Raw genomic sequence first — 24646 nt, forward strand, 5'->3', positions numbered from 1 at the left:
AAATTTAGGTCTGAAGTGGCGAGATAACAGAACAGATACAAGAAGGTCTTTGCCCCTTTGGGGCTCAGGCCCAAAAAACGCTTTGAGTTGGTTCAGTCCAACCCGTCGTGAGACAGACAGACTTCAGCTGCTCTGAACTGTGCTTTTATTATTATAATTATTCTCTCATTTTCTCATAAATGAGAGCTGCAAGTTTCCTCTAAGGGGGAGTAACATCTAGTCTAGTCTCAACTAAAATGGCACTTTTAAGTCTTGAGGAGCAAAAATCACCTTCTGAGTTGTGCATCAAAATAGTCCTCCCCAGGCAAGAATTTTCACTGACTGAAAATTCTTGCGAAAGTGGCAAATTCTGGTTTGATGTGGCAAATTCTGGTTTGATGTTTTGAAAAAGTCTATATCTCTCAACATGATAACCTTTCAACCCTGGATGGCATTTGGGACTGGCAAGAACTTCAGACACATATCAGATACATATCTGCCCATGAGATTGCCAAGTCTTTGGGTCCTGATGAATCGAAGGCCCTTCCTGTGTTCCAGGCCTTCACTGACTGTGACACAGTATCTGCGGGGGCAAGAAGACAGCATCAGATACCTGGAATGCAGATGACATGACAACAGAGGCCTTCATGGCTCTGGCAAAGGCTCCAAAAAGCATTCAAGAGAAGGTCATTTCCATTATACAGACCTGCCAACCCTGGACGAATTTATTGAGTACCACTTCCGCGACCTAGATGCATTAGATGCAAATTACTGTTGTTCGCACAATGAATTATTGTACATAATTTGCAAACATACACGTAACGTGTGTACATCATTTGCATACATGCAGCAGTCAAACAGACACAAACGTGAGGGAAGCACTGATATGCAAATTCTTTATAACCATAGCAGATTATTTATAAAAAATATGGGCAGAAGCTACTACTGTTAGTTGGTCATTTATGCCTGTTTGTTCTCTTGTCTTTCACCTGCCTCAACACAGCTGACCAAGGAACACAGTTTCACTCAGGCTACACACTAACCTGCCACTACTGCTGCATTTATATAGTTTATATTGATTTCACCTCATTTGAAAAGATGATGACCATGTAGCTGTAAAACCCAAACCAGCCTAAACAGACTATTTTGGGGCTATGATGAAGTCAATATTTTAGAGCTGATTAATACAACAGTTCTCATTATAGGAAGGCTATTACTCAATGGTTTGATGACTTAATGATAGTACAGGCCGAATATGAACATGACTGTTGAAACTGTAGAAGTCATCACATCCCTCCTTAAATATTGTACTTAATTTGCAGTGAGGGGTTGTTTCCTTGAAGTTTTCCTGGAGTAGTTGTAGACTACAGTGCCAACACACACACACACACACACACTCCGAGCAGGCCACAAGCCCATTCTGCCTTTAACACACATGCCTCCTGGTAACTTTCCAGATAACGTTATTTCTGTTGCACATTAACTTTTTGTCCATCGCGCCACTGCTCCTCTCACTACGGTTATGGGTTTGGCTGCAACAATAATTACGGATACACACTATGAAAAGTCACGTCAACACACGGACAATATATCCTAACGTTACTTTACCACCTTAAATGCCTGGTGAACAAGCAAGCTAGCGTTAGGCTAAAGTTATTAACGTTAAATATTTTTCAGAGTTGGAAGGTCTGCGGTAACTGAACTCATTTCACAATTTCAACTTTCCACATCCACCCCAGTCCGTTCACGTTTACAAAGGAGTTAAAAGTCGTGTCCTCACTTGAGGAAATAACCAGCTGGAGTAAGAAGGAGGATCGAGAGCGATAAAATCACTGTCATGTTGCTGGCAATTTGCAGTCTCTTGAAATGACATTACACATTTGTCAATTATGACCATCCCCGCTGATATTTGGGTGAAGGCAGGGTTAGACTTAAGTGCTGCATGTGCACAACTGAACCATGGATGTATGAATTGAGCTCACAGGCATCACCTGCTTTTTGCGTAGTTAAGAGTGACTCATCGTACCAGCGTACTTTGATGTCAAAATGCTTACAGGTTGGCAGGTCTGATCATGGAACGTTTCGCAATTCTCCTCTACGATCAACTCAACATCGATCAAGCTCGTCTTGAGTTGTTCACAAAAAAAAAGGAAGAGGAATGGAGCAAATCCCCCCTCAACTAAGGATGCATTGGTGCAGCACCTCAAAGAGCAGTGTGCCAAGGAGGACGCTGTTGGGGACAAGCACTTCAGGTAGCAGCAAGTATGCCGTCTCCAACAGACGGGGGTTGGATGAACCGACAGCTCACAAAACTCTCAACTCAAACTGTCAAACTATGCAGTGCTGATCAAATATGGATCAAGATTCTGTTACTGCATTGCCTATTTCTAGCTATTTCTGGCTATCAAAACAAACAGAGAAGTTTGTATATTCATTCTCTGGTCAGGTCGCCATTACTCCACTATATCTTTACATAGCAAATAGTTGTTTGCTGCTATATTAATGTTCAAAATGTCATATATTGGACCTTTAAGCTTTTAAAACTCTACACGACATGCATGCAATATGCAATGGACCCTACAAACAAACTGGTACCAAACAGATTTTGCCACGTTAGGTGGTATCAAATTCTGGCCCACGGACTATAACAGCTCCCACTAGAACCTGTGTGTTGGATTGGAAGTAGATAGCTGCTGTGAGGCCGTTTCATTCATCCAATTGTTTTTACTTTGTTGCAGTTGTTAGACTTTGAAGATGTCTTGTGATTATTGAGAACAGCAACCCTCTGGTTTAATATTGATTAACCAGATTTAATTATACAAATCATAATGTGATATGTTGTAAGACTATTTCATTTATATAAATTGTTTGTCCTTGTTTTACCTTGACACTGGTCTAGTATGAATATAATTCCTCTAATAATCATTTCCTGTCCTCATACACCCACTTATAAACTGTTCTTGATGATTCCTGGTTTTCATAGCAAACTCATTCTAACTAATCTAGACTGGTGCAGGTGACTGTTTCTTGACATAATCCAAAGGTTAGGTGGTGTAGAAATGCGGGAATTTTTTTTTTCAGACTCAATAGAGCCAGTAATAAAAACCACATCCACGCTTTTCCCGGGGCAGAACTTACAAAATGGCTTAAATAAAAGGTGACTCATATCTGAACTTCGTGGGGATGTTTATAAGACAGCAGCTCTTATCAGTAAAGGTATGCTGTTAAATACCAAGCTGGAAATACAAAGTTCAAACCTGTTAAATCAAGTCTCAATAAAGAAAGATATTTCAAGTTATTTTTGATAAGAACAAAGATGAAGGATCAGTCAGCAGAGATGTACTCAGCGATAAAGTCTCCCATCTCTGAAAGTGATCCCTGCTCTGTTATTCTACTTTTCTGTTAGAAAAACAATATATTTCTCTCAATGGAGCGATTGTCTCGGGGGTAAAATAACTAAAGCATTTATTGAGACACAAAATAAAAAAAAATAACTTGGGGTGATATAAACCTGAATTTTACCATAAATCCTTTTGAATAGCTAAAAACAAATGATCACATCATGCCAGGATGACTTGTCATTACTTGAATTGCTCAAGTTTGACACATTTAAACGCCTACAACCGAAAACACTGTAATGAATGAAGGCATTTCTCACTTTGTAGATGTAGGTCATTAACACCTGACGCTGGTGGCTGTAGCGCTATGTTTGACACCTGATGTTGGTGATGGCAAATGAGAGATATCAGAGCCCATAAATAAATCCTAAACATGTCCTACTTGGTCCTATTGGTACATTTATAGTTCTATTCTTTATATTTAATTAATTCTGACTGTTCAGTGTTCATAAGCGTACTGTAAAAACACGAAAATCCAGCTCTGCTCCGGTCAAAGCTACACAACTAGCTGACAAAGTACACAAAAAACACCACTGCAGGCTGTTAAAAGTGTGTTTGCTCATCAGCTCTGATATTGCTTTATTGAAGGTCATACTTTATATGACACATGTGTTCCTCTCTTTACTCTGTAAATATTTGTTTTCATACACTTTATGACACATTGTTGTTTGGTAGATGTGATGAATATTGTTACTCACATTTTCACATCTTTGCTGATGATTACTGGTTTATATATACATACATATATATATATATATATATATATATATATATATATATATATATATATATATATATATATACAGTTCTTGTTATGTTTGTTTGTGACCTTGAGGTAAGTAGGAAGTGGTCTTGTTTTTAATCACGTAGCCACGTTTTTGAAGCGCTTTAAATCTTTAAATCTAATTGTACATTAACTACTGTATCCAGGGATCTTCTTCCCGTCTTTTTGTTGTTTTCTTGATTTACTCAAGAGCAACTTTTTTTTTTTCTAAAGCTCCAATTAAACACAAGTTTTTCTCAGTTGTGTTTCCAATTTTAAGTCACAAGAAATTTGCTCAGTATTCCACTTAAATTAAGTCTCATTGTGTTGTTGCAGTGATTCATAATTTTTAATAACGCTGTAATAAACACAAAGCAATAATGGGAGGATTTTTTTTCTTTTTTTGGTGACACACAATGAAACATCTAAAACAAACAGCTGAGTCAAAGTTAGAAGACGTTTAACCCAGAATCACCAGACTCCCTCTGGGTGATACCTAATGAATTACTCATCTATTTATAGCCAGATACTGAACAACAGACAGACCCTCACTTTACTCCATTGTTATTATTGATGATGTCATCACGGTGGGTGAAACCATCCAGGTGACTTATCCAGGCGCAGTGGAGTATCTGTGAGTAAGGGTCATATAGTCTGGCTGAAGGCATGACTCATGGGTTATTAGGGACATTTTACATTTGTGAAATATGTCATGTCATGTCAGTGTGCTGGTTTCATGGTTGTCAGACTGGGACGTTCAAAACATCAAAGGTTCCCCAACACCATGCGAGACAGTTTATACTTTATTATAAATAATGTTTATTAGAAAATATCCCAGACATAAAATATGTACAGTTTTATCTCCATATACAGTATAAACAGTTATAGAGTCCTTAAATCAACATAAATAACCAGCTTCCTGTTTGGGCCTTTAGGATTATGTAAAAGGGGGACTGATCACAGTCTAATATGTCTCTAGTGTGTGCACACATTTAATCCCCCAACACAAGGAAGCCATGTTAGTGAATATTGTCTATAATTAATAGATATGATTTTTTTTTTCCTCTTTAGTTTAAAATTTGTCACCACTGTACAATTTAATAGAAAACATATTTTACAGATTACAGATTTAAAAAAAAAAGCTTTGAGCCTCAACTTGATGGTTTAAAAACACAAATGCTTGTTTGACTGTTGAAGATTTGTGAGATTGGTATGATTGGAAAGATAAAATTCCTGGGTTGTTTTTTTTTGGCCTCTAACACTTGAAAGCTATTTATTAATATTTATGGTCAGAACTACTCATTTTGTTGTCCAGGCAAAACAGAAAAACAGATGTGTGTACTTTGGCTGAGGGCCTTTCCCTTTCACCAAACAAAATCCACCAACATTGATACATTTTAGACTAATAGAAGATAATTTCACATGCTGAATCACTACTGCAGTATACTTAATATACAGAAGAACACACGACACGCTAATGGTCCCTCCTGTTTATATTACATGTATCTATTCTATTTCAGAATATTAAGAAAATACAAACTTTAATAATTACTGCACGTCTAGTTTTCACTTTACATTCACAGTCCCCGTTTATAAAGTAACTACATTTTTTTGGGGCGCACTGTCAGTCTCAGGTAGCAAGCTGTTGGGTTGGACAGGTGTCAAATCCAGTCTCTTTCCCTTGAATTTCAGATGACATGACTGCGTGCAGGGTGTGAGTTTTGTCCCGTTGAGCTGTCTAACGGCACTTGAATGCCTTTCTGCAAGAACGGGAAATAATTGGTTAGATAAAGCGCTTTGAACTTGGTGCTACAGAAGCAGTAGACCAGCGGATCCAGTAGACAGTCCATGTAGGAGAGGACCATGAGGCCGTCGAAAGCCACGGCGGCTTTATCTTGGTAGACTTCCGCCAACTCTTTGACCCGGACGACCAGCAGGACCACTCTGGCTATGGTGCAGGGGAGGAAGCAGAAGGAGAAGACCACCATGACGGATGTCACCAGGAAGACCGCTCTCCTCAGCTTGGTCTTATCCCCGACTGTCTTTTTCCTCAGCCGGTTGACGATGCGCACCGTGCAGTAGACCAGGATGATGAAGGGGATGATGATCTGGGTGAAGAAGACCGCTTCTCGCACACTGTCCACCACGTCCTTAAATCAGATAAAAGATCTAATTAATTGTCATATACCTACATCAACAACAAGGTCTTGTTCTTGATTGGTTGGCCTTAGTGTCATGTTCTCTATTTACCTACCAATACAACCATGTACAAATACTCCATTACAAGTAAAAGTCCTGCATGAAAAATCCTACTTAAGTAAAAGTACAGAAGTATTAGCAGCTTGTTCTGCAGAGGAATATCTTCCCTGATTGATAAATTATTAATCTAAGACTGATGCCTCAGTGCTTCAGTGGCATTTTACTGTTGTAGCTGGTCAAAATGGAGCTAATTTCAACTGCTTTACATACAGTTAGCTAGTTTAGTCCAGTGGTTCCCAACCAAGAGCTGCGAGATGCTTTTATGTGAAATGTTGGACATGTTTTTAAAGCTTAAAAACTACTAAGCCTGTTGTATGTTTTTTTAATATCTTTATCAGCACTGTAACTGGTAACTTAGACTGTCAAATGTAGCAGAGTAGAAGTATAGAGTAAAATCATACAGTACTTAGGAAAATAAACTTAGTTACTTTCCACCATTGATCAGGTATATTTAAAGGTAACCAACAATACTTATGCTTCTTGCTACCAATTAACTCAGCAGTGAAACAAATCTAACCATGTGTTAAACTGACTGCAAACAATGGATTAATATTTAAACACAAACTCTGAGGTCTCCCAACTTAGCATCTCTTCCCTTTTTTTCTAATAATTTAGATATGTTTTCAGTTTCAGCATGCACAAAATCTTGTCCAAATTGTAGCTCCGGCATGTGTGGTGCAGATTGACAAACTCCAGGCTCAACGCATTTCAACTTTTGCAATGCGTTGGTGCAAAAATAGCTCTGGTGAGATAACCACCACTACTCTGTTGTCCCTTCAGAGGCCACCGTGGACCCACAGACTTCATTTCTGATAAGGCTTCTCATCCACTAAATCACACACACACACAAAAAATCAATCATTTTATCATTTTCAACATCATTAACCCTAAAATCATTTCTTTTACATAATAAATTGAGTAACTACAGTTGACATAAAGTACTTCTGTATTTTGTGTGTGTGAACTCTGCATTGCATAAATAAGATTGATGCAGCTTTTGATGTAAGCATTGACATCAAAACACTCCAGACAGTGTTGTCAAGCTGTTGTTGCTACATGCCCGCAGCATACATCATGTAAATGAGATAATAACTGCTCTTTCTACATAGATGTCACGTGAAGCAGAACAGTTTGGGATGAGTCATTGTACTGTACACTCATGCACTGTATCCCCTTCTTTATGCTGAAGCTGAAAACCTACCAATAATAACACATTCAGTATGATGCACTGTACCTTGATCAAGGCGTCGTTCTTCGGGTCATCTTCGCTCTTGTGGCTGTTGCAGCAGTCGAAGTTCTGGAGCATGGTGGGGATGGTGAGAGGCAGAAGAAGCAGCCATATGATGATAGAGATCTGAGGAGATTTCTTGATAGCCCTCAGGAGATTCTTGCGACCGGGGTGGACCACATTAAAATATCGATCGATAGAGGTCACCGTCAGGAAGGCGATGCTGGCCCCTCGGTTTAAAAACAACATGAAGAGCATAGCTTTGCAAACAACGTCATTACTACTCCTCCTTTCTCCTTCGATAAAGTTGTAAGCCTTTATCGGCAAACAGAAGAGCAGGAGAATGTCTGCCACCACCAGGTTGAAAAGGAAGATATTGTTGGTGTTGGATTTCCAGAACTTCAGTTTGAATATGAAGAGATGCAGAACAGATGCATTCAGAGGCAGAGCCAAGATGAAAATCACAATCATGACAGCTGCATAAAATTTATACAGTGCCTTGTTTGTGGCCTCGCAGTCTTCAATGAGCTGGTAAGCACTGTTGTTTCCCATTTCAACAGTCAAATACACTTGCCAGGTAACTTGCAAATATGAATTACAAGCTGGAAAGATTTGTGTCCCACATATATAAGCAATGTATCCTTCTTCCTTGACTGAAGTTTCACTCTACAAGCTGCAACAAGAGCCCTTATCTTCAGATCACAAAGGAAACAAAATCCTGCCAAACAAGTTCCTCAGTGTCCTCAGTTGTAATCCTCTTAAAACGATTTCAATTCTTCTTTCAGTCCTTGTGCATGTTTCTGCATTTGAATTTTTCTGTCCTGTGTTTAGAGAGTCAGAGAAGGTCTTGAAGTAATTCTGTCAGTGTGCAGAGCAAATGGGAGGCGACTCCTTTGGGTTTGCCGTGCTATTGAGCTTTAGCCCCTCCTTTATAGCCTGAGGAGGTGAGTCACCAGCTGCTTTTCCCCCTGTGGGTCTAGTGAACTTACAAAGGCTAACACCATTTAAATTACATATAACCAAAGCTTGTTTTTAGTGTGTTTAAATATCAAACTAAGCCCTAATGTGCAGAGATATTTTTAATGATGAAAACAGAAAAAAAAAGTCTGAAGGTAGTTGTCTTAAAGGATGAGTTCACAATTTTTCAAGTGTGTCTTAAAACAACAGTCAGGAGCCTAAATGAACAGTGAAACATGTTTTTCTTGCTGTAATCATTCCTCCTGTTCATACTGACCATTAGAAGATCCCTTCATAATGCACTTACAATGGAAGTAATGGGGGAGAAAATCCACAGTCCTCCTTCTGTGCAAAAATGAAGCTAATATGAAGCTTCAACCGTCCAAATGAGTCAAATCAAGTAGATATCTTTCAACGTTACAGTCTTTTTAGTGCCAAAGTCCCTCTTTTTGTTACTATACTTCCACCTGCAGCTCAACAGGGAAACACTGTCCGAGGAAACACAAAGAGGGAATTTGATGCTAAAAAGACTGTAAATGTGTCAGATATCCACTTGATATGACTAACTCAGACTGCTGACGCCTCATATAAGCTTCACATCAACTTTTAAATGACTGTGTGGACACGCTGTGGATTTTGGCCTCCATCACTTCCATTGAAAGCACATTTGAAGGATGTTTTAATATCCAGTATGAACAGGAGGAATGATTACAGCGAGGAAAACCTCTTTCACTGTTCATATGTACACCTGACTGTTGTTTTAAGACACACTTGAAAAATTGTGAACCTGCCCCGTCAAGTGCCTGCGTGAACCGAGTCAAGTCAAATACTGGTAGCACAATCTGATCTGACTTTTGACAGAGAGCCAACCATATGAGTAAAACATTATGGAAACATAAAAAAAAGCATACTGCTATTTATTGGCTCAAACTGTGAGAATTCACCATTTTGCAATTCTGACGGTTCAGTAAATCCCTGACGTTACTGTCCGACTTACGTAGTTTCTCATGAATGACAGCCTCTGTGTCACTGTTTACGCTCACTGTTAAAACCGCCCGACTCCTCCGCAGATGCTAAAAATGCAATGTACGTACATACGGATCCCTGGGAATTGATAGATTTATATGACCAGGAGATGGACTTAGTGCTGCTGTCAATGTCTGCTACTATGTAAGGAAAAGTAGAAAGGGGTTTACATGGAATGTCGCGTCCTAAGGGAGGAGGAGGAGGGTGGGGGGGGGGGGGTTAGCCTAGGGCCTCACATTCAACTCTGCATGCCTCGAACTCTGCATGCTTCAAACGCTTCTCCGCCGGAGCAACAAGTCCAGACAACTCAGACTTTCTCCACTGACACAGGCACAGGACGTGACCTCTTTCCAGACCTGATTCGTGATTTAAAAGTCACCTGTTTTATGACAGTAGGTTGTCAGAAGGCTTAACACGGTTATCTATTTAATAAATATATGAACAGTTAATTTGCAAAAGCAGGTATCTCCTTTTTTTTTAAAAAATTTCATAAATCATGTTTTTTTTTTTATTGTGAATTCCAGGTAATCACTCAATCAGACTACAGTTGGGTTGTTTTGATTGAGTGAAACTAAGTCAACCTGCACTTACCTGGAAAAACATTAATTATTTTACAGTTTTCCGTCGTGTCAGTTTGTTTTTTTAAAGGATGACGTTTATTGGTTTTCGCAGATGAACTCTTCATATGTGGATGGAAATCCCCCTCTATCAGGTTGAATGCTTTTATTGCTTTCTATGCGTTTTATCTGGAAGCTCAACTGATAAAGTCACAAGAATCCTTGATTTAATCTATCTTGTCTCAGATTTGACCTTTTGCAGATGAGTACCCTTCTGTGTTCGTCACCACTTCTTCATTTTTTTTAGCTGCTCCTTGACCCCCCCCTCCCTTCCTTATCCTGTACTCTCTCCTCAGACAACACAGCCTCAGCTACCTGAATGAGAAGAATAATGACTAGGATTGATATTATTGATTGATTTTATGTAGTATCCCTCTCCCTGATTATCTGTCTCTTTTAGAATTGATGTTAAAATAATATTACTGGTTTATAAGATTGTGAATAATTGTTTGGCACCTCCATATTTAGTCGACTGACTGTCTCTCCCTCTGTACTCTTAGCTGCTGCCTGCATTACAGCAATAAATGTACCAACAGTTAAGACAAAGACATATGGAGAGGCAGCGTTTTCTTATTATGGACCAAAACTGTGGAACAACCTTCCCATAAATATCCGCTACGCAACTTAAAACAAGTAGATTAAGTGCTGAAAATTCCAACAAAAACAACCAATTAATGGGCAATATTACACATTTATAAGATCATACCCTCAAGGAAAAACCCTTGAGCATGAACGTAGCAACGTTTTAACCTGCAGAGTATCATTAAAAACCACAGCCAGCATCCGAAATTAACACCCACTAAGCACCAAATACGGTTTGATTTTCTGTTTCTGTTCTGAGTAACTCTCCGAAGACTACCCGTCACACTGGTGGTTAGATGTTTGTACCAAAATAGTCATGTCATAAAATATCTGGCATGATGGATCAGAGGAAATTACTCATGTTTGTGCGTGTACAGTGTGGACAGTTTTTTATGCACGTCTAAACAGGGCTGCAAAACTGTAGAAGCACTCGAGATGGTTTGAGGTGAAGGAACGTCCTAGTTTCGCTCCTAGTTTCTTAACCATATGAGACATCAGCTACTCGACATCGCATCTCTCCGCTAAAGTGTCACTTGCTGCCGGTGTGCTGCTAGCTACTGTTAATTAAATAGTTATTATGTGGTGACATTTACAAGAAGTAAGTATATGTGACACAAAATGGTCAGTCAGTTGCTGATGAGTCAAAAAGTTTATTTCGCAATTTTGTTAAATTCCACATTGAAATTTCAAAATGTATTTTGTTTACAATCAATTCTTTGGAATCCGCACCAACTTGGAAAAACATGAACTTATGATGTACTTACTTAACATATTCCATTATACCTATTGTTACTCAATATTTAACAGTTTTCAACAGTATTCAGTAGCAACTATGTTTCAGTAGTCCTGGTGACTCAGTATTTCAGTTGGTAGTGTTTCACAATATTCAGTGTTTCACAGTTAAGTAACTTACAGTCTGTCACAATCGTGATTGTTACTCAAACAATACTGCCAAGCAGAGATTGTTTTTCTTTTGTGCCAGTTCTCCGACCATGTCAAAAGGTGAACGTCCTCTTTTTTTCTCTGATTCTGACCACAATGGTGAACAACACCAAAAAACACACTGGTCTGTGTAACAGGTGACGTTGGCAGCACCAGATTCTGCATTATTTCAAATGCAATTTACGTCCTCTTCACCTTTGTAAGACGTTGAAGGCCAGTTCAACATCAGTTAAAGAATATGCAATAATACTAAGTGTATGAGATCTGCTACAGCGGAAGAGTTCATGCATTCTTTGCATCAGAGGCTACATGATGTGCATATAATTACCCTCCTTCAACTTATGCTCTCTTGTCAATCAGCAGCACTTAGGAAAAATGACTAGCTTGTAAGAAACATTCAATATTAGCAAGTAACACTTTTATTTTTTTTATTTATTTGTTTATAATAACGATTATAATGAAGTGAAAAACATTTTGTTCAACAGGTTTCATGTCAACATGTCAGAGCTTGTGATTTATACAAGATCCAAACTGGTTATGAATGAACCGACAGAGCTACTGAAATGATCATTCACCTAATGGAATAAGTGATGACATTTTTATTGCAAGTGTTTGAATCTATCAGAATCAGCTGTGCAGCAGCAAAGGAGAAGAGAAATTTGCAGCCTGTCGGACAGATTCAGACTGGGATTGTCAAACCAACCTGTGACTCCAGTAACACTGTAAAGTTGTAGCTGCTGCTATAACTCACAGTGAAGTGGAGTTTTCTCACTTTCATCCATACAATCTCACAGGAGACTGAGATGTTTGGCCCCACATCCAGCTCGCAGCTCACAGTCAAGCTTTTTTTTTTTTCGTACATACATGCGTACATTCATTCATACATACCTGCGTGACATCAAAGGAAGAAGGAGAAATACAAAAAGGGAAACTGGACGTTGTAAAATCATTCACATTAATGGAAACTTTTGTTTGAGGTGCGTCATTACATCCTCCTGTCTGAGTTTATGTCAGTCTTACTTCACTCTAAACCATCTGCATTACATATAAACTTAACTTTGTCCACTCAGATGGCAGCAAATGTACCACAGTAAAAACAGAGCAGAGACATGAATCTACAATCAATGAGGAAGTGAACCAGACTGCACACAGACATGGAGACCAGGACCCGGCCAGTTCCTCTGCAGTGAGGATCATCCCGTCTGCTGAACCTGAAGACAGGTACCCAGACTGCAGGACAGAAATCTGGAGATGTTCCAGTGTTCCTCAGAGTTTTTGGGGTGTTACTTGTAAACATATAACATATCTGGACTGCACAACAGCGATTACTATATTTGGTGTCGCTGTTTTCTTTCTTTTTTCTCCAACTGTAATGTCCATAATGTCCAAATTATAATCTACTGTGATAGTATTTTCATTTCCTTACTTTCCGATCAGAATTTAATTGTTCTTCTTTTACTCTGTTTGGGCATCAAGGCCGATTAAAGCTGCTGTGGGGGAGAAAGATGACTTCAGAGAGTTTGTAGAAGAGCAGCTGAATGAAATCTCTGAGTCCAAACCGCTGCAGGTATGTTTTATTAGTAGTTTATAACACAGCTCATACAGATGGGTGACAAATTATATATACACACAGACAGAGTGTTCACAACAAATACAGAATTTAAAAAACGCAGCAAAATAAATAATGTTCCCATTATACATAGTAAATTAATTCAATAATGTTCACATTAAGGTGCGTACAGATACTGTTTATGCAAATTATAAGATTCCTGCTTGTCTCTAGTTTGATATTATTGAAAACTGCACTGTTAGTCTGACAAGACAAAAAGCTTGAAGATGTCATTTTGGGTCTGGGAAACTTGTTTCACATATATGAAACAAATATTTCTTTTCTTTCTTTTTGTTTTTTTTTTTTGCTTCCTCTATCCCCCAACAAGGATAAGAACAAGAAGACGGGTGACAAATTAAAGGAAAAACCAACATAAAGTGTCTTACAGCTTCAATGCTGTCTTGTTATTGATCCTACAAGTCTGTGAAGTCTACTGGAGGGATGAACACCATTCTACCAAAAGATACCAAAAGATATTCCCTCATGTGGTGTTGTGATGATGGTGGTGGTGGAGAGCGTAGGTGTTCAGTTGTGTTGAGATCCGGTGACTGTGAAGCATATCATAACATATCGTCATAATGGCCTCAGTCACTTTTTCAGGTGTCTCAGAAAACACAAAAAAATCATTATGGTGTGCATGCACCCCTAGGGCCAAATGATGTTATGATTACTAATATTATGGTTCAAGTGAGATTTTCATTAAATAAAAACACAAAAGTAAAGAGGATCCTTTGTAATGTTTTTTTTTAGTTATACTCATAATTTCTAGCTGTTAGATTACAATACGGTATTCAAATCTTTCTTAATTAGATCATATAATGTGGAACAAATGAGACAAAAAACTGTAGATGAAATATTGTTTAAAAGGCAGAAAAGAGTTAACAGGAAGCATTGTAATCACTTGCGACAGCCACAGATTCTGGAGCCTTTCCACTCTTTGCTAAATGCTAGCTTCATGGACTTATTTTGCTGACTGAAATTCTGACTAAAAAGTCTGAATAACTACGCAATATAACACTCTTGACATAGGCCGTTATACTGCAGGGTTAGAATCGCATGATCTGTTCAACTGAGGATGTGGGCATCATGAGGAGATGATTCAGGCACATTTTTGTCAAAAAATGACTTCAGTCATTATTTTAGGAAGGTGACGATATGATTCACATCATTTTCATACTCATCAAACCATTCAGTGACCCCTCGTGTCCTGTGAATTTGGGGCATTGTCATCGTGGATGAGACCACTCCCATCAGGATAGCAAATGTTTCATCATCACTCAGAGCAACTGTGTATTGATTAGCAGTGACTCTTCCCTCTAAGGGGACAAGTGGACCAAAACCATGCCCCCCAAAGCATAACAGAGCCCCCAGACCCCCTCACTGTGCTGGTTTCTCCTTTAATTTGTCACCTGTCTGTAGTATAGTAGTATATATGTAGGACAACTGGCAGATTAGACGTAACCAAGAAAACCTTTAGGTACATCACAATAAACAAAACAATACACATCAGATAGGGAAACCTCAAACATTTTTTTTTTTATTTCACAAGATAATTTGCATCACTTTCCTTTTAATCTGATGAATCTATTTCCTTGTTGCTGAAATGTGCTTTATAAATAAACTTGCTTTGCCTAATAAATGGGAGAGTTGCCGTTTGAGCTGTAGAAGTCAACCATCTGTGGGACTTGCTTTCATTTCCCTGTCTCCCTGCTCCGCATTCGGATAGTTGCGTGTCTGGTTTGATTGGAGGGTTTATGCAGATCACCTGTGGGCAGAATGTGGGGACTGGATCCCAGCTGGGTGCATTCCCCTCTCGGCCATTCGGGGTGTGACGACGCCCTTTTTCTGGGGTTTAAGAGAGGAGAGAAACTGGTTGCAGACCTCATTTGAAAAGATTGTCAGACAGAAACTCTGGTCTGTTCAGGCCCTTTTGTGTCTTCTTTCTGGTCTTTTTCTTTCTGATGTGAGGTTACCATAACATAAATCAAGTGTCCTGCATTGGTTTCTTAGTGCCCATCGTGCAAGAAGTTGTCCCACGATAGCCTAAACACCTGCAGGCTTTATTTTTTATACACATTAAAGAGGCATTTCTTCGTTAGTATTATTAAAGAGGCATTATTTCATTAAGGGGACATGTCCCATTGTGCAACACCTTGTGAGGTTTCTCCAAGTGAATATTATTTGTTTTTTTTTATCTCTTTATGTGGCTGGCAGCTGGTTTTCGGACTTCTTACAGAACATCTGTGTTCAAGGGGAAACAGTACCACCACAGAGCAGCACAAACAGAAATCTTTTCTTTTTAGACTTGGAAGTATGCTTGGAAAAAAAACATTTTTAATCAAGGTCATGTGTCTGACCCTGAAATTATTCTTGTTCATTCTCTCTTCTTGCAGACCAGCAGTGGGGTGAATAGCCTGACAGAGAGACGACACTTCTTGCAGAATATTGAGGGCATTTCCAGGATGGACAGAACTACACTGAAGGTCAGTGACCAGCAGGAGCTGCAGAGGAGGGCTTCCCTCAGCCAGCAGGAGCCCAGCAGGAAGTTAACCTCTGGCATTCAGAGGCGCTCATCTGCTCCGTCTCTGGTCTTAAATGATGAGGGAACACAGCTTGAAACCTTCCAGTCCCTGACCTTGCAGCCTGAGCATAGCAGAGAGTTTGGGACTTTGCAAGACCTTTTCTCTGGTTTATATAATCCTCAGACAGCCCAAGATACCCAGAGACGGACCCAAACACAGATCCAGGCTCAGTACGAGGATTTTTCCCAGGTTCTCAGCCAAGAACAGACCAACTTTAATACTCCCCTACAGCCCCAATATTACACTCCACTGTTCTCACGCGTCCAAATAAAAGGGATCTCTGATGTTACCTTGAAGATGGAAAGAGAAGAGAAAGTTAGTCAGTTACACGTCAACAGGTGTGGAAAGAAATCCAGGTCAAGCGAGTCTTCTAGAGAAAAAAGTTTCAGGCACCAAGAAATGAAAAACACAAGTGAAACTGGAGAGAAAATTGTCACAGCACCTCTTAGAAGAATGGCTGTGACCTCTGAGGATCGATGGGAACAATCCATGCAGCACAACAACTCACACGTCTGGACGCCCAAACATCCAAACTCTGTGTACGAATCAAATTTAGTGCAACATTTCAACATTCCCCCCCCTCAGAGGGACGATAAAGTCTCCCCTCGGGCCCCGAGAAATCAGGAAGTTATTGTTAGTTTTAAGACAGTGAACGACCACATAGAGAGAGTCTCAGGCTTGAATGTGGAAACTGGATCCACAGGCTCTGATGAAACGAAAACACCAGGAAGCAACACGGGCTCAAGTCAGGCCAAAGGTCAAAAACAAGCTACAACAAAAACAGCATTTTTTCTCACCACGCCAAACAACACAAGTCAAACTTCAACACCTCCAGAGTGCAGCACAGTTCACACGCGTTCCACTAGAAGCAGCGGTGGTAGTAGCAGCAGTGAGGATGAAGATGAACCAGCCTTTCAGTGTCCTCCTCGCCGTCTCAGCCTCCAGGATTACCATGTAAACCCACCAGAGGATGAAGAGGAGGTCCAGAGACAGAACCCAGGGCCTCAGCGACAATCCTGCACCTTCAGCAGAAATGATATAACTCCTGGTAATCTGAATGCCGATGTCAGCTTTTATTTGAACATATTTAATGGTCTGGATTCAAGTGATTCAAGAGGCATTTTAAAATTGTTCTAGTTCTCAGTTTTTATTTATTTTGGGTCTTGGAAACTTGTTTCACATATATGAAACAAATATTTCTTTTCTTTCTTCTTGTTTTTTTTGCTTCCCGTATCCCCCAACAAGGACCAGAACAAGAAGACGGGTGACAAACTAAAGGAAAAACCAACATAAAGTGTCTTAGTAAGGTGTTGGACCACCAGAACAGCATCAATACACCTTGTTATTGATCCTACAGTCTCTGAACTCTACTGGAGGGATGAACACCATTCTACCGAAACAATCAAAGTCTTCTGATCATAAAATGTTGTAAATATGATAACCGTTTTTAAAATGAAAAAAGGTTTGTTTTTTTTAAACGACATTTTTAGATGTTTTCAATGAAAACATAGCCTCAGATCAGGTCAGTCTAAGGTGAATCTGCTATGATTGATAATAAACTGGACTAAAGTGAACAGGAAATACTCAGTTTTGTGTTTGGTTTGTAGAATATTGCAAGAAGAGGATCAACTGCCCCCTATATCATGAAGGTGGCTCTCTTTTCACCTGGCTAGATCACCATGGTAAATTATGCTGCATACTTAACCTGGTCCGGCTCAGGTTATGTTCTGAGTTTCGGCTTAAATCGGTTATAAAAAGTTTCTTCAAATATATCTTCCAAAAGATATTCCCTCATTTAGTGTTGTGATGATGGTGGTGGAGAGCGCTGTCTAACACGTCAGTCCTAAATCTCCCATAGGTGTTCAGTTGAGTTGAGATCTGGTGACTGTGAAGGTCATAGCATATGATTCACATCATCTTCATACTCATCAAACCATTCAGTGACCCCTCATGTCTTGTGAATTGGGGCATTGTCATCCTGGAAGAGACCACTCCCATCAGGATAGAAATGTTTCATCATAGCAGTGACCCTTCCCTCTAAGGGGGCAAGTGGACCCAAACCATGCCAGCAAAATGCCCCCCAAAGCATAACAGAGCCCCCAGACCCCCTCACTGTAGGGGTCAAGCATTCAGACCTGTACTGGTTTCTCCTTTAATTTGTCACCAGTCTGTATATAAATAAGTATAAATAAATCAAGCAACTGGAAAAACAAGAAGAAAACAGACAAAATAATAAAAAATCTCCATAATTCTGCCTCTCAAAAGCCTCATATATTGAATGTGTTCATTGTATTTACGCAGGTGTATTTTTCCATGTCTAGGTGGTCAGAAAATGTTGAGGGCACGCTCACTGAAACCACACAGGAGACCAGATGTTACGTATGAAACAACACTGGCACTGACGTCGAGGGGAATTCACAGGTAAAACAGTCTTGTGGTTTTCTGATAGTTTTGCCTGCACAAGCTTATGTACACCTCCAGTTTCGTGCTGACAGATGCGGAGGAGTAAAAATCCACAGAACTGTCTTTTTACTTCATCAGCTTAATGCAAGTAAAAAGAAGATGATATTCTGATTGTAAAATAGATTTTTTTTGTACATCTACTACTGATCAACTGATTAACATTTTGCAAGGTATACATTGGGCAGGAAGTAGATTTGTGTCACATTATCAGTTTAACGTAGTGCCAGTTTAAATTTCCTCTCTGGTTTATCTTCTTTTCCTTTTCCTCTGACAGAATGCATGCACTAAATCTGTCCAAATCTGTAATAACTGAATGCCACAACTCTTGTGTTCAGCTTTACTTCAGTATTCAATGATTATCAAGTATTTCCATCTACTGCTGTGAGATCACAACCACAAGTCAGCACAATATTTGCAAAGGAGACATCAAAGTTTGTCAACTGTTGCATAAATACAGCAGAAATTACAACTGTTTTTAACACTTTGTCGAGAAATCTACCACAACAGGATCAAAAGTTGAAACTAAAAGCAATGATCTATATTCATTTCTCGAAACCATGTTAGCAGGTGTCTGAACTGAAAACCGCAGAACCACGTTTTTAAAGGTCATGTTTTTTTTTTTTTACCAAATTCATATTTTTACTGTGACAGAAACTTTCAACAAATGATGGTACTGCTGGTAAATGCAAGTCATGAGGTGTAATTTATGGTGCAGAATTTTACAATTGAAACTGATCGTGTGAAGCAATCACATGCTACTAATAATGTTTTGCTATCCGGGTCAAACCTGATAGTTCAGGTACAGTGTCAGGTTTCGGTTTCGGCCGTTTTGATGTGTGAAGCTTCGGGTTAACGGGTCAGGTTTTGTTATTTTCAAGCAAAACTCTTAAATAGATTTCTGGATGAAACAAAGCAAAAATATAGCCCTTATAGTCTTATAGTCTTATGTTTGGGTCTCAGATTTGGCAGTTAGTTAGGTCAGGTCTTAAACTATATAATGACACAATAACAGGTGATGAATGCTGTGGTCCTTAAAGACCCTGTAACTTTTTAATTTTTAATATTTCAGGCTCTGAAAGTGTAATTATCTAAATAATTTCCTATTTTCTGTTATTTATTGGACCTTTCTTTATAGAGGTTAACAGTCAAATACAATCACAAAGAAAGTAACAAACACACTAATAAAAAGAAATTAGACAATATACAATGCGCAGGCTCACAACTGAGAGTGTTCTTAAAATTACAGAGTTGTGATTTTGTGGGTGACATTGCAGACCACTGCTGGTCCTGAATGTGTTGTTTTTATGCAGTCACAGAGTGGATCGGAGAGATGAGCTTGAAAGGCGACACGAAGGAGATTGCATCCTTTGTCGAGCCACGACGAGAAATCAACACAGTCTCAACAAACTGGAATCCAAAGCTGTCCAGGTCAGTGTTTGCTGGGAGAAATTACCAGTATTACCAGTATAATGACGTGCAGGGGTTTGATATTAACTTGATTTTAAGAAATAGGACCAGGTCCACTCAGTGTTGCAACTATTGGGTAATATTAAACTCATCGTTGATTTTGTTATTTTAACTCTTTTTCTTAATGTTCAGGAAATGTTGAGGAAAAAGATGAATCAACGCCTGCATATCCTTTAATCCAGAAATGCTGATTTGGCAGTTGTTGTGCCACAGCGTTGCTTAACAAGCTCCGTCAATGTTTCACATGACATCATGGGCCCATTTCACAACACCACCTGTCTCATCATGTTATATTCTGGAGGATTTAATGACTTCTCGTAGATGTATATCTGGTCAAACTGCTTCCATTGAAATTGCTTTGTCATTCCAATATGTATATGTGTCACGTACATGCCTTGGTAATAATTTACTACCCTGTTTTTATGAGAAGCTCTTTCCTGCTATGAATACCCCATCCCCTCCGATGGTGTGTATGTTGCAGAACCGGTGCTACCGGTGTGTCCGTGTCATTTGCATTTAGCAGATAACAAGTTCTGTTTTTTAAACGTTTTTTTATTGAGTTTTGCGGGATTATACAACATTTATATCAAAGACAAATACACCTGCCTTTTATGATGTTTCAACAAGGAACAAAGACATGTGTGTTTATGAAAAAACTGTACACCAAACCAGCTAGACCCGGAACAATAACACACACACACACAGTTTGACAGTGTGTGTCACAGTTTGTCACACCTTACCCCTCCACAATTAATTTATTAGGTTGCAATATCTTAAAACGTAGTATTCTTGATGACCTCAGACCTTGACGAATGCACTGAACCTTCCTGGCAGAAACAGTCATATTATCTCCAACTTCTTAATGATTGACTAGAAGTTACAGTAAACAAGGATGGATAAAGCCAGAGCATATGAATAATGGTTGGCAGGGGCCTGAAGACATCTGTCACAGATCTCTGAGGCGTCCTTGTAAATCTTAGATAGACAAGGCCTTGGTAAAGTAAATAACACTTTACATTATATCAAATCATGCTTCGCTTCCCAGAATCTCTCCCTAATCCTCGCGCAATATTTCCTCCCCCCAAATCTGTCTCCCATAATAACTTTAATCCAATCGAGTGACTCTATACTTAAGTTATGAATCTGAGAATCATAAAGATGTGAATCCTCCAGCAGATTGCGAAAACTAAGGAAAGTATTGCATTAAAGTATCCAAAAAAGTGGGAAGTAAGCGCAAAACGGTCCGACAGCTGCTGAAAGGATGCAGAAACATTTATTAAACACCTGCATTGGACCACACACAAAAAAAAACACACACAATGCCAGTATTTTGAAGTACCACTTCAGCCTCTCAGTTGAAGGATTAAGAGACTAAGTGAATGTTAAACTTGACCGTGCACCACAGTTGGATCAAGATAGATTGTTTAGTTGTTTTTTAGAATATGAAGCAGAGTGCTGCAGGGAAATTACAAGTAATTATCTGGCTAATTTCGATCTTGCTTGGATGATTAATAATCAAATTCTGTTGAACCGATGATTTCCTCCCTGGCAGACGTTTGGCAGCACATCGCCTATTAATTACTCTGCACTGTCTTTTGGAACAACGTCTGAACGAGTCGCTGCCTGTTTTTTTTTTCTGTCGTCATTCATCTGCTTGTCATACTGGAAACAATTAGGATCGCCTTGAAATTTATGTCAGCACGCGTGGGAAAAGCAGCTCTTATTTGACAGCCGCAGAGACTAAACATAGCAACAGAGTGCTTTGACAACAGTATTTTTGTATAGAAATAAAATAATGCTTGATTAGAGTCATTGAGAAAGTTTCAAGAGGAATAATCTCAGTTTTTACGGTGTATAATCTTCTACAAGTACCTGGATGGTTTAGGAGAAGACGCCACAGTCATCAGTTTTGTTTTGACTTAAATTAACTACTTCCTGTCATCTTGTAATCAGGTGTGACGCCGAGCTGTTAAACACGTAAATCTGTGCAAACATTTGCAAACATACTCCCACTTCTTTAGGTCAACACATGAGTCACATACACAGCTATGTGTTTTTGAACAGTGCTGTTCATGTTCTGACTGTGTGTGTGCTGCATACGTATGTGCATGTGTGCGTGCGCATGTGTGCGTGTGTGTGCAGGCCCTCAGGCAGCAGATGGAGGCCCTTCAGCAGCAGCTTAAGCAGAGAGAGAGTGATTGGTCCGTAGTTCGACGCCAGCTGGAGGAACTGCACAGAGAAAACCACGAGCTGAAGGAGAAACTCACAGTTAGGCCACAGAGCTTTCTAGTGGCCGACAGACGTACTGCACAAACACACACTGGGACCCAGGAGCGCCAGACGGAGGTATAATATATAGTGTTCCTCTTTTTCTTCTTCTTCTCTGCCTTATTGTGATTTGAAGAAGTATAATCAATGCATTATCCTCACACAATCTTGTTTGATACCAATGTTGACACCATATTAACATTGAGGGTTTAACACTCAGTGAGCAGTGCCTTGAACATTGAATCCCGTAGCACATTAGTCCATTTAAATTTGCTATTTTCTGTTGTTTTACTGCTTTTAATCACCTGTTCCTGCCTTCAGTGTGAGCTGCAGATAATCTGCAGATAAACTGTATATGATAGATATTTCAGATAGAAATGATTTGTAGATCAGTCATGTGATAAAGGTCTTTACATCTCAAACACTCGTGTCGCCGTCACTTTTGGCTGACACTTGTTTTTTGCCTTTGATTCTACTGATCACTCTACTGCCTCAATGACACATGTTGCATGAACAGTTGAAATGAAATCCTGATGTTGGGGCTAGTTCACCTGAGGGGAACTGTGTCTTTCTCTTTAATCATGCTGAGTTTAGTTAAGAGTAAGTAAGGAGGAGTCATCATACATTTGACAGACTCATTGAAAACACATTGTCAAAGTGAATAGAAACAAGCTGCAGAGTGACTGCTGGTGCACATGTGTGTGTCCACACAGTCAATGTATTCTCAGTCAGCTGTCATGTTTAAAGACTAGAGCAGACGATGGGTCACAGTAGCACTGATCGACTTATAAAAGTTATTTCAAGTCATTTATTACAGCATATGACAGGTGGTGATGATGATGGTTTGTTCCCAGTTTAAATGCTTTCATGGTGCTTCAGCTGCTGTTGGTTCATTGGCTGCTACTGTTGCAATAAAGGAGCCACGTTGCCCTCCGCTGGAGGATGAGAGCAACACTTTGAAGTGACATAAATGGTAAAAGATATTTGGTCTGTTGATGCATGACATCAGCACCAGTAAGCAACAACCTCTGATAACTAAAACAGCATGAAATGCACTTAAATAGATGCACATATAATAATCAGCGCTAAGTGTACACACTATCACGTTGCGTTATATCTTGTTCAGACATTCTAGGGTTCACCTTTGTGTCTGCTGCGTAAATCTTGTTGGTATCAAATTATTCAGATATATAATACAGTGTTAAGTGGTCTTTAAGCACCCCAGCAATAATTGATGAGGACGGACAAAAGATGGTGTCAAACCACTGACTGACCTCATTACATGTTTATAAAGTGTAAGTCGATACGCTCCCTGTGCCAGCGCTGTCACTCCGCACCACCCAAACTTGATTTTACCCTCCAAAACTGATGAGTTAATCCCACGTGTTTAATAATTAAATGCATATAAAAAGATAAAATTGTCTGAAGAAGCAGCACAAAAACTAGAAGTAGAAATCAAGGAATAGAACTCTTTTAGGGTTGAAGATAACATTGTACTATTAAGTTAATGAATCTTTATTATAAACTAATAATAATCACACTAAACATATTTTTTTATTTGTATTTTTTTAATTTGTGCAATATAACACAACAAAAGACATAATAACATGACAAGACAGTTGTCAGTGGTGGACGTGTCAGGATATACATACATTAAGACAAGACCGCAGATTATCAGACAACGATACTAAACATAATTCACCCCTATCATTTTATTGGTGTCTTATTATTTTCTTCTTCCTATCAGGTTTTTCAATAGGATTTGACTTAGAGTCTCCCTGGTAAGGATCCTGGTAGGGTTAGGGTCAGGGTTAGGATGAGGGTTACATCCTTCTTAAACCCACAAAATTCTCCTCAAAATAATTCAGAAAGATCTAAAAGATGGGAGCTACCTGCTGAAGTGACCAGAAGTAGTGTTATATTTACTTTATAAATCGTTTACACCATGATAAAACCTCAAATCACCATTTGAATCAAACTTATGATGTCAGATTTCTTTTTCTGTCCAGATGAAACCACTTCTATCAAACACCTGCAGCTTGATGACTTTCGGTAACGGAACGAGGAAAGTGATATCTGCAGACCGGAAGACAAAAACAGTCACGTTCTTAAATGGAGATATCAAACATATTCTGGAGGATGGGAAAACGGTGAGCTGGGTGGCTTTCTTCGTTACCTTTATGTGTTTAAAATCCTAATTTTAGGGCTTTAAATACAGTACTAATCTATGAAATCCTTTGCTGTGTTGGTGCTTAGTGTTGCTTGCTGTACTGTGTTGTCTTTATATCACTTGTCAAACAGTGAAGTTAATATTGATCTCTGTTACAGGTGTATTACTACGCTGCTTCAGAGACAACACAAACCATTTACCCAAGTGGTCTGGAGGTCCTTCACTTCCCCAACAAGCAGATTGGTGAGAGACGCATATTGTCAGAGTTTTAGATCAGACCAATATTCCTCATCTTTACCACCAATCAGTGTAGTATTTATTGACTTTGCAATATAT

The 24646-nt window shown here is 39.2% G+C and overlaps 2 protein-coding genes across 3 annotated transcripts in view; one reads left to right on the forward strand and one right to left on the reverse strand.

The window, feature by feature from the left end:
- si:ch211-140l13.3 overlaps positions 1 to 24646 on the forward strand; it is a 46303-nt gene that overhangs the window by 18959 nt on the left and 2698 nt on the right. Inside the window, exons 6-10 of one of the 2 annotated variants that reach the window (XM_044376402.1) lie at positions 18264 to 18363; positions 19716 to 19833; positions 22015 to 22218; positions 24132 to 24290; positions 24469 to 24553. In XM_044376402.1, coding sequence (XP_044232337.1) covers positions 18264 to 18363; positions 19716 to 19833; positions 22015 to 22218; positions 24132 to 24290; positions 24469 to 24553 — 666 coding nt within the window. The remainder of the gene's footprint in view (positions 1 to 18263; positions 18364 to 19715; positions 19834 to 22014; positions 22219 to 24131; positions 24291 to 24468; positions 24554 to 24646) is intronic. The other variant, XM_044376403.1, reaches the window with a different exon arrangement.
- On the reverse strand, positions 4974 to 8510 carry gpr31 (G protein-coupled receptor 31). Its single transcript, XM_044376423.1, has 2 exons — positions 7634 to 8510; positions 4974 to 6290 (listed from the first exon to the last, which is right to left on the reverse strand). Exons 1-2 carry the CDS (start codon positions 8177 to 8179, stop codon positions 5829 to 5831), a joined length of 1008 nt encoding a protein of 335 aa, XP_044232358.1. The 5' UTR covers positions 8180 to 8510; the 3' UTR covers positions 4974 to 5828.

The sequence above is a fragment of the Thunnus albacares genome, chromosome 16, assembly GCF_914725855.1.
Source record: "Thunnus albacares chromosome 16, fThuAlb1.1, whole genome shotgun sequence".
Taxonomy (NCBI): domain Eukaryota; kingdom Metazoa; phylum Chordata; class Actinopteri; order Scombriformes; family Scombridae; genus Thunnus; species Thunnus albacares.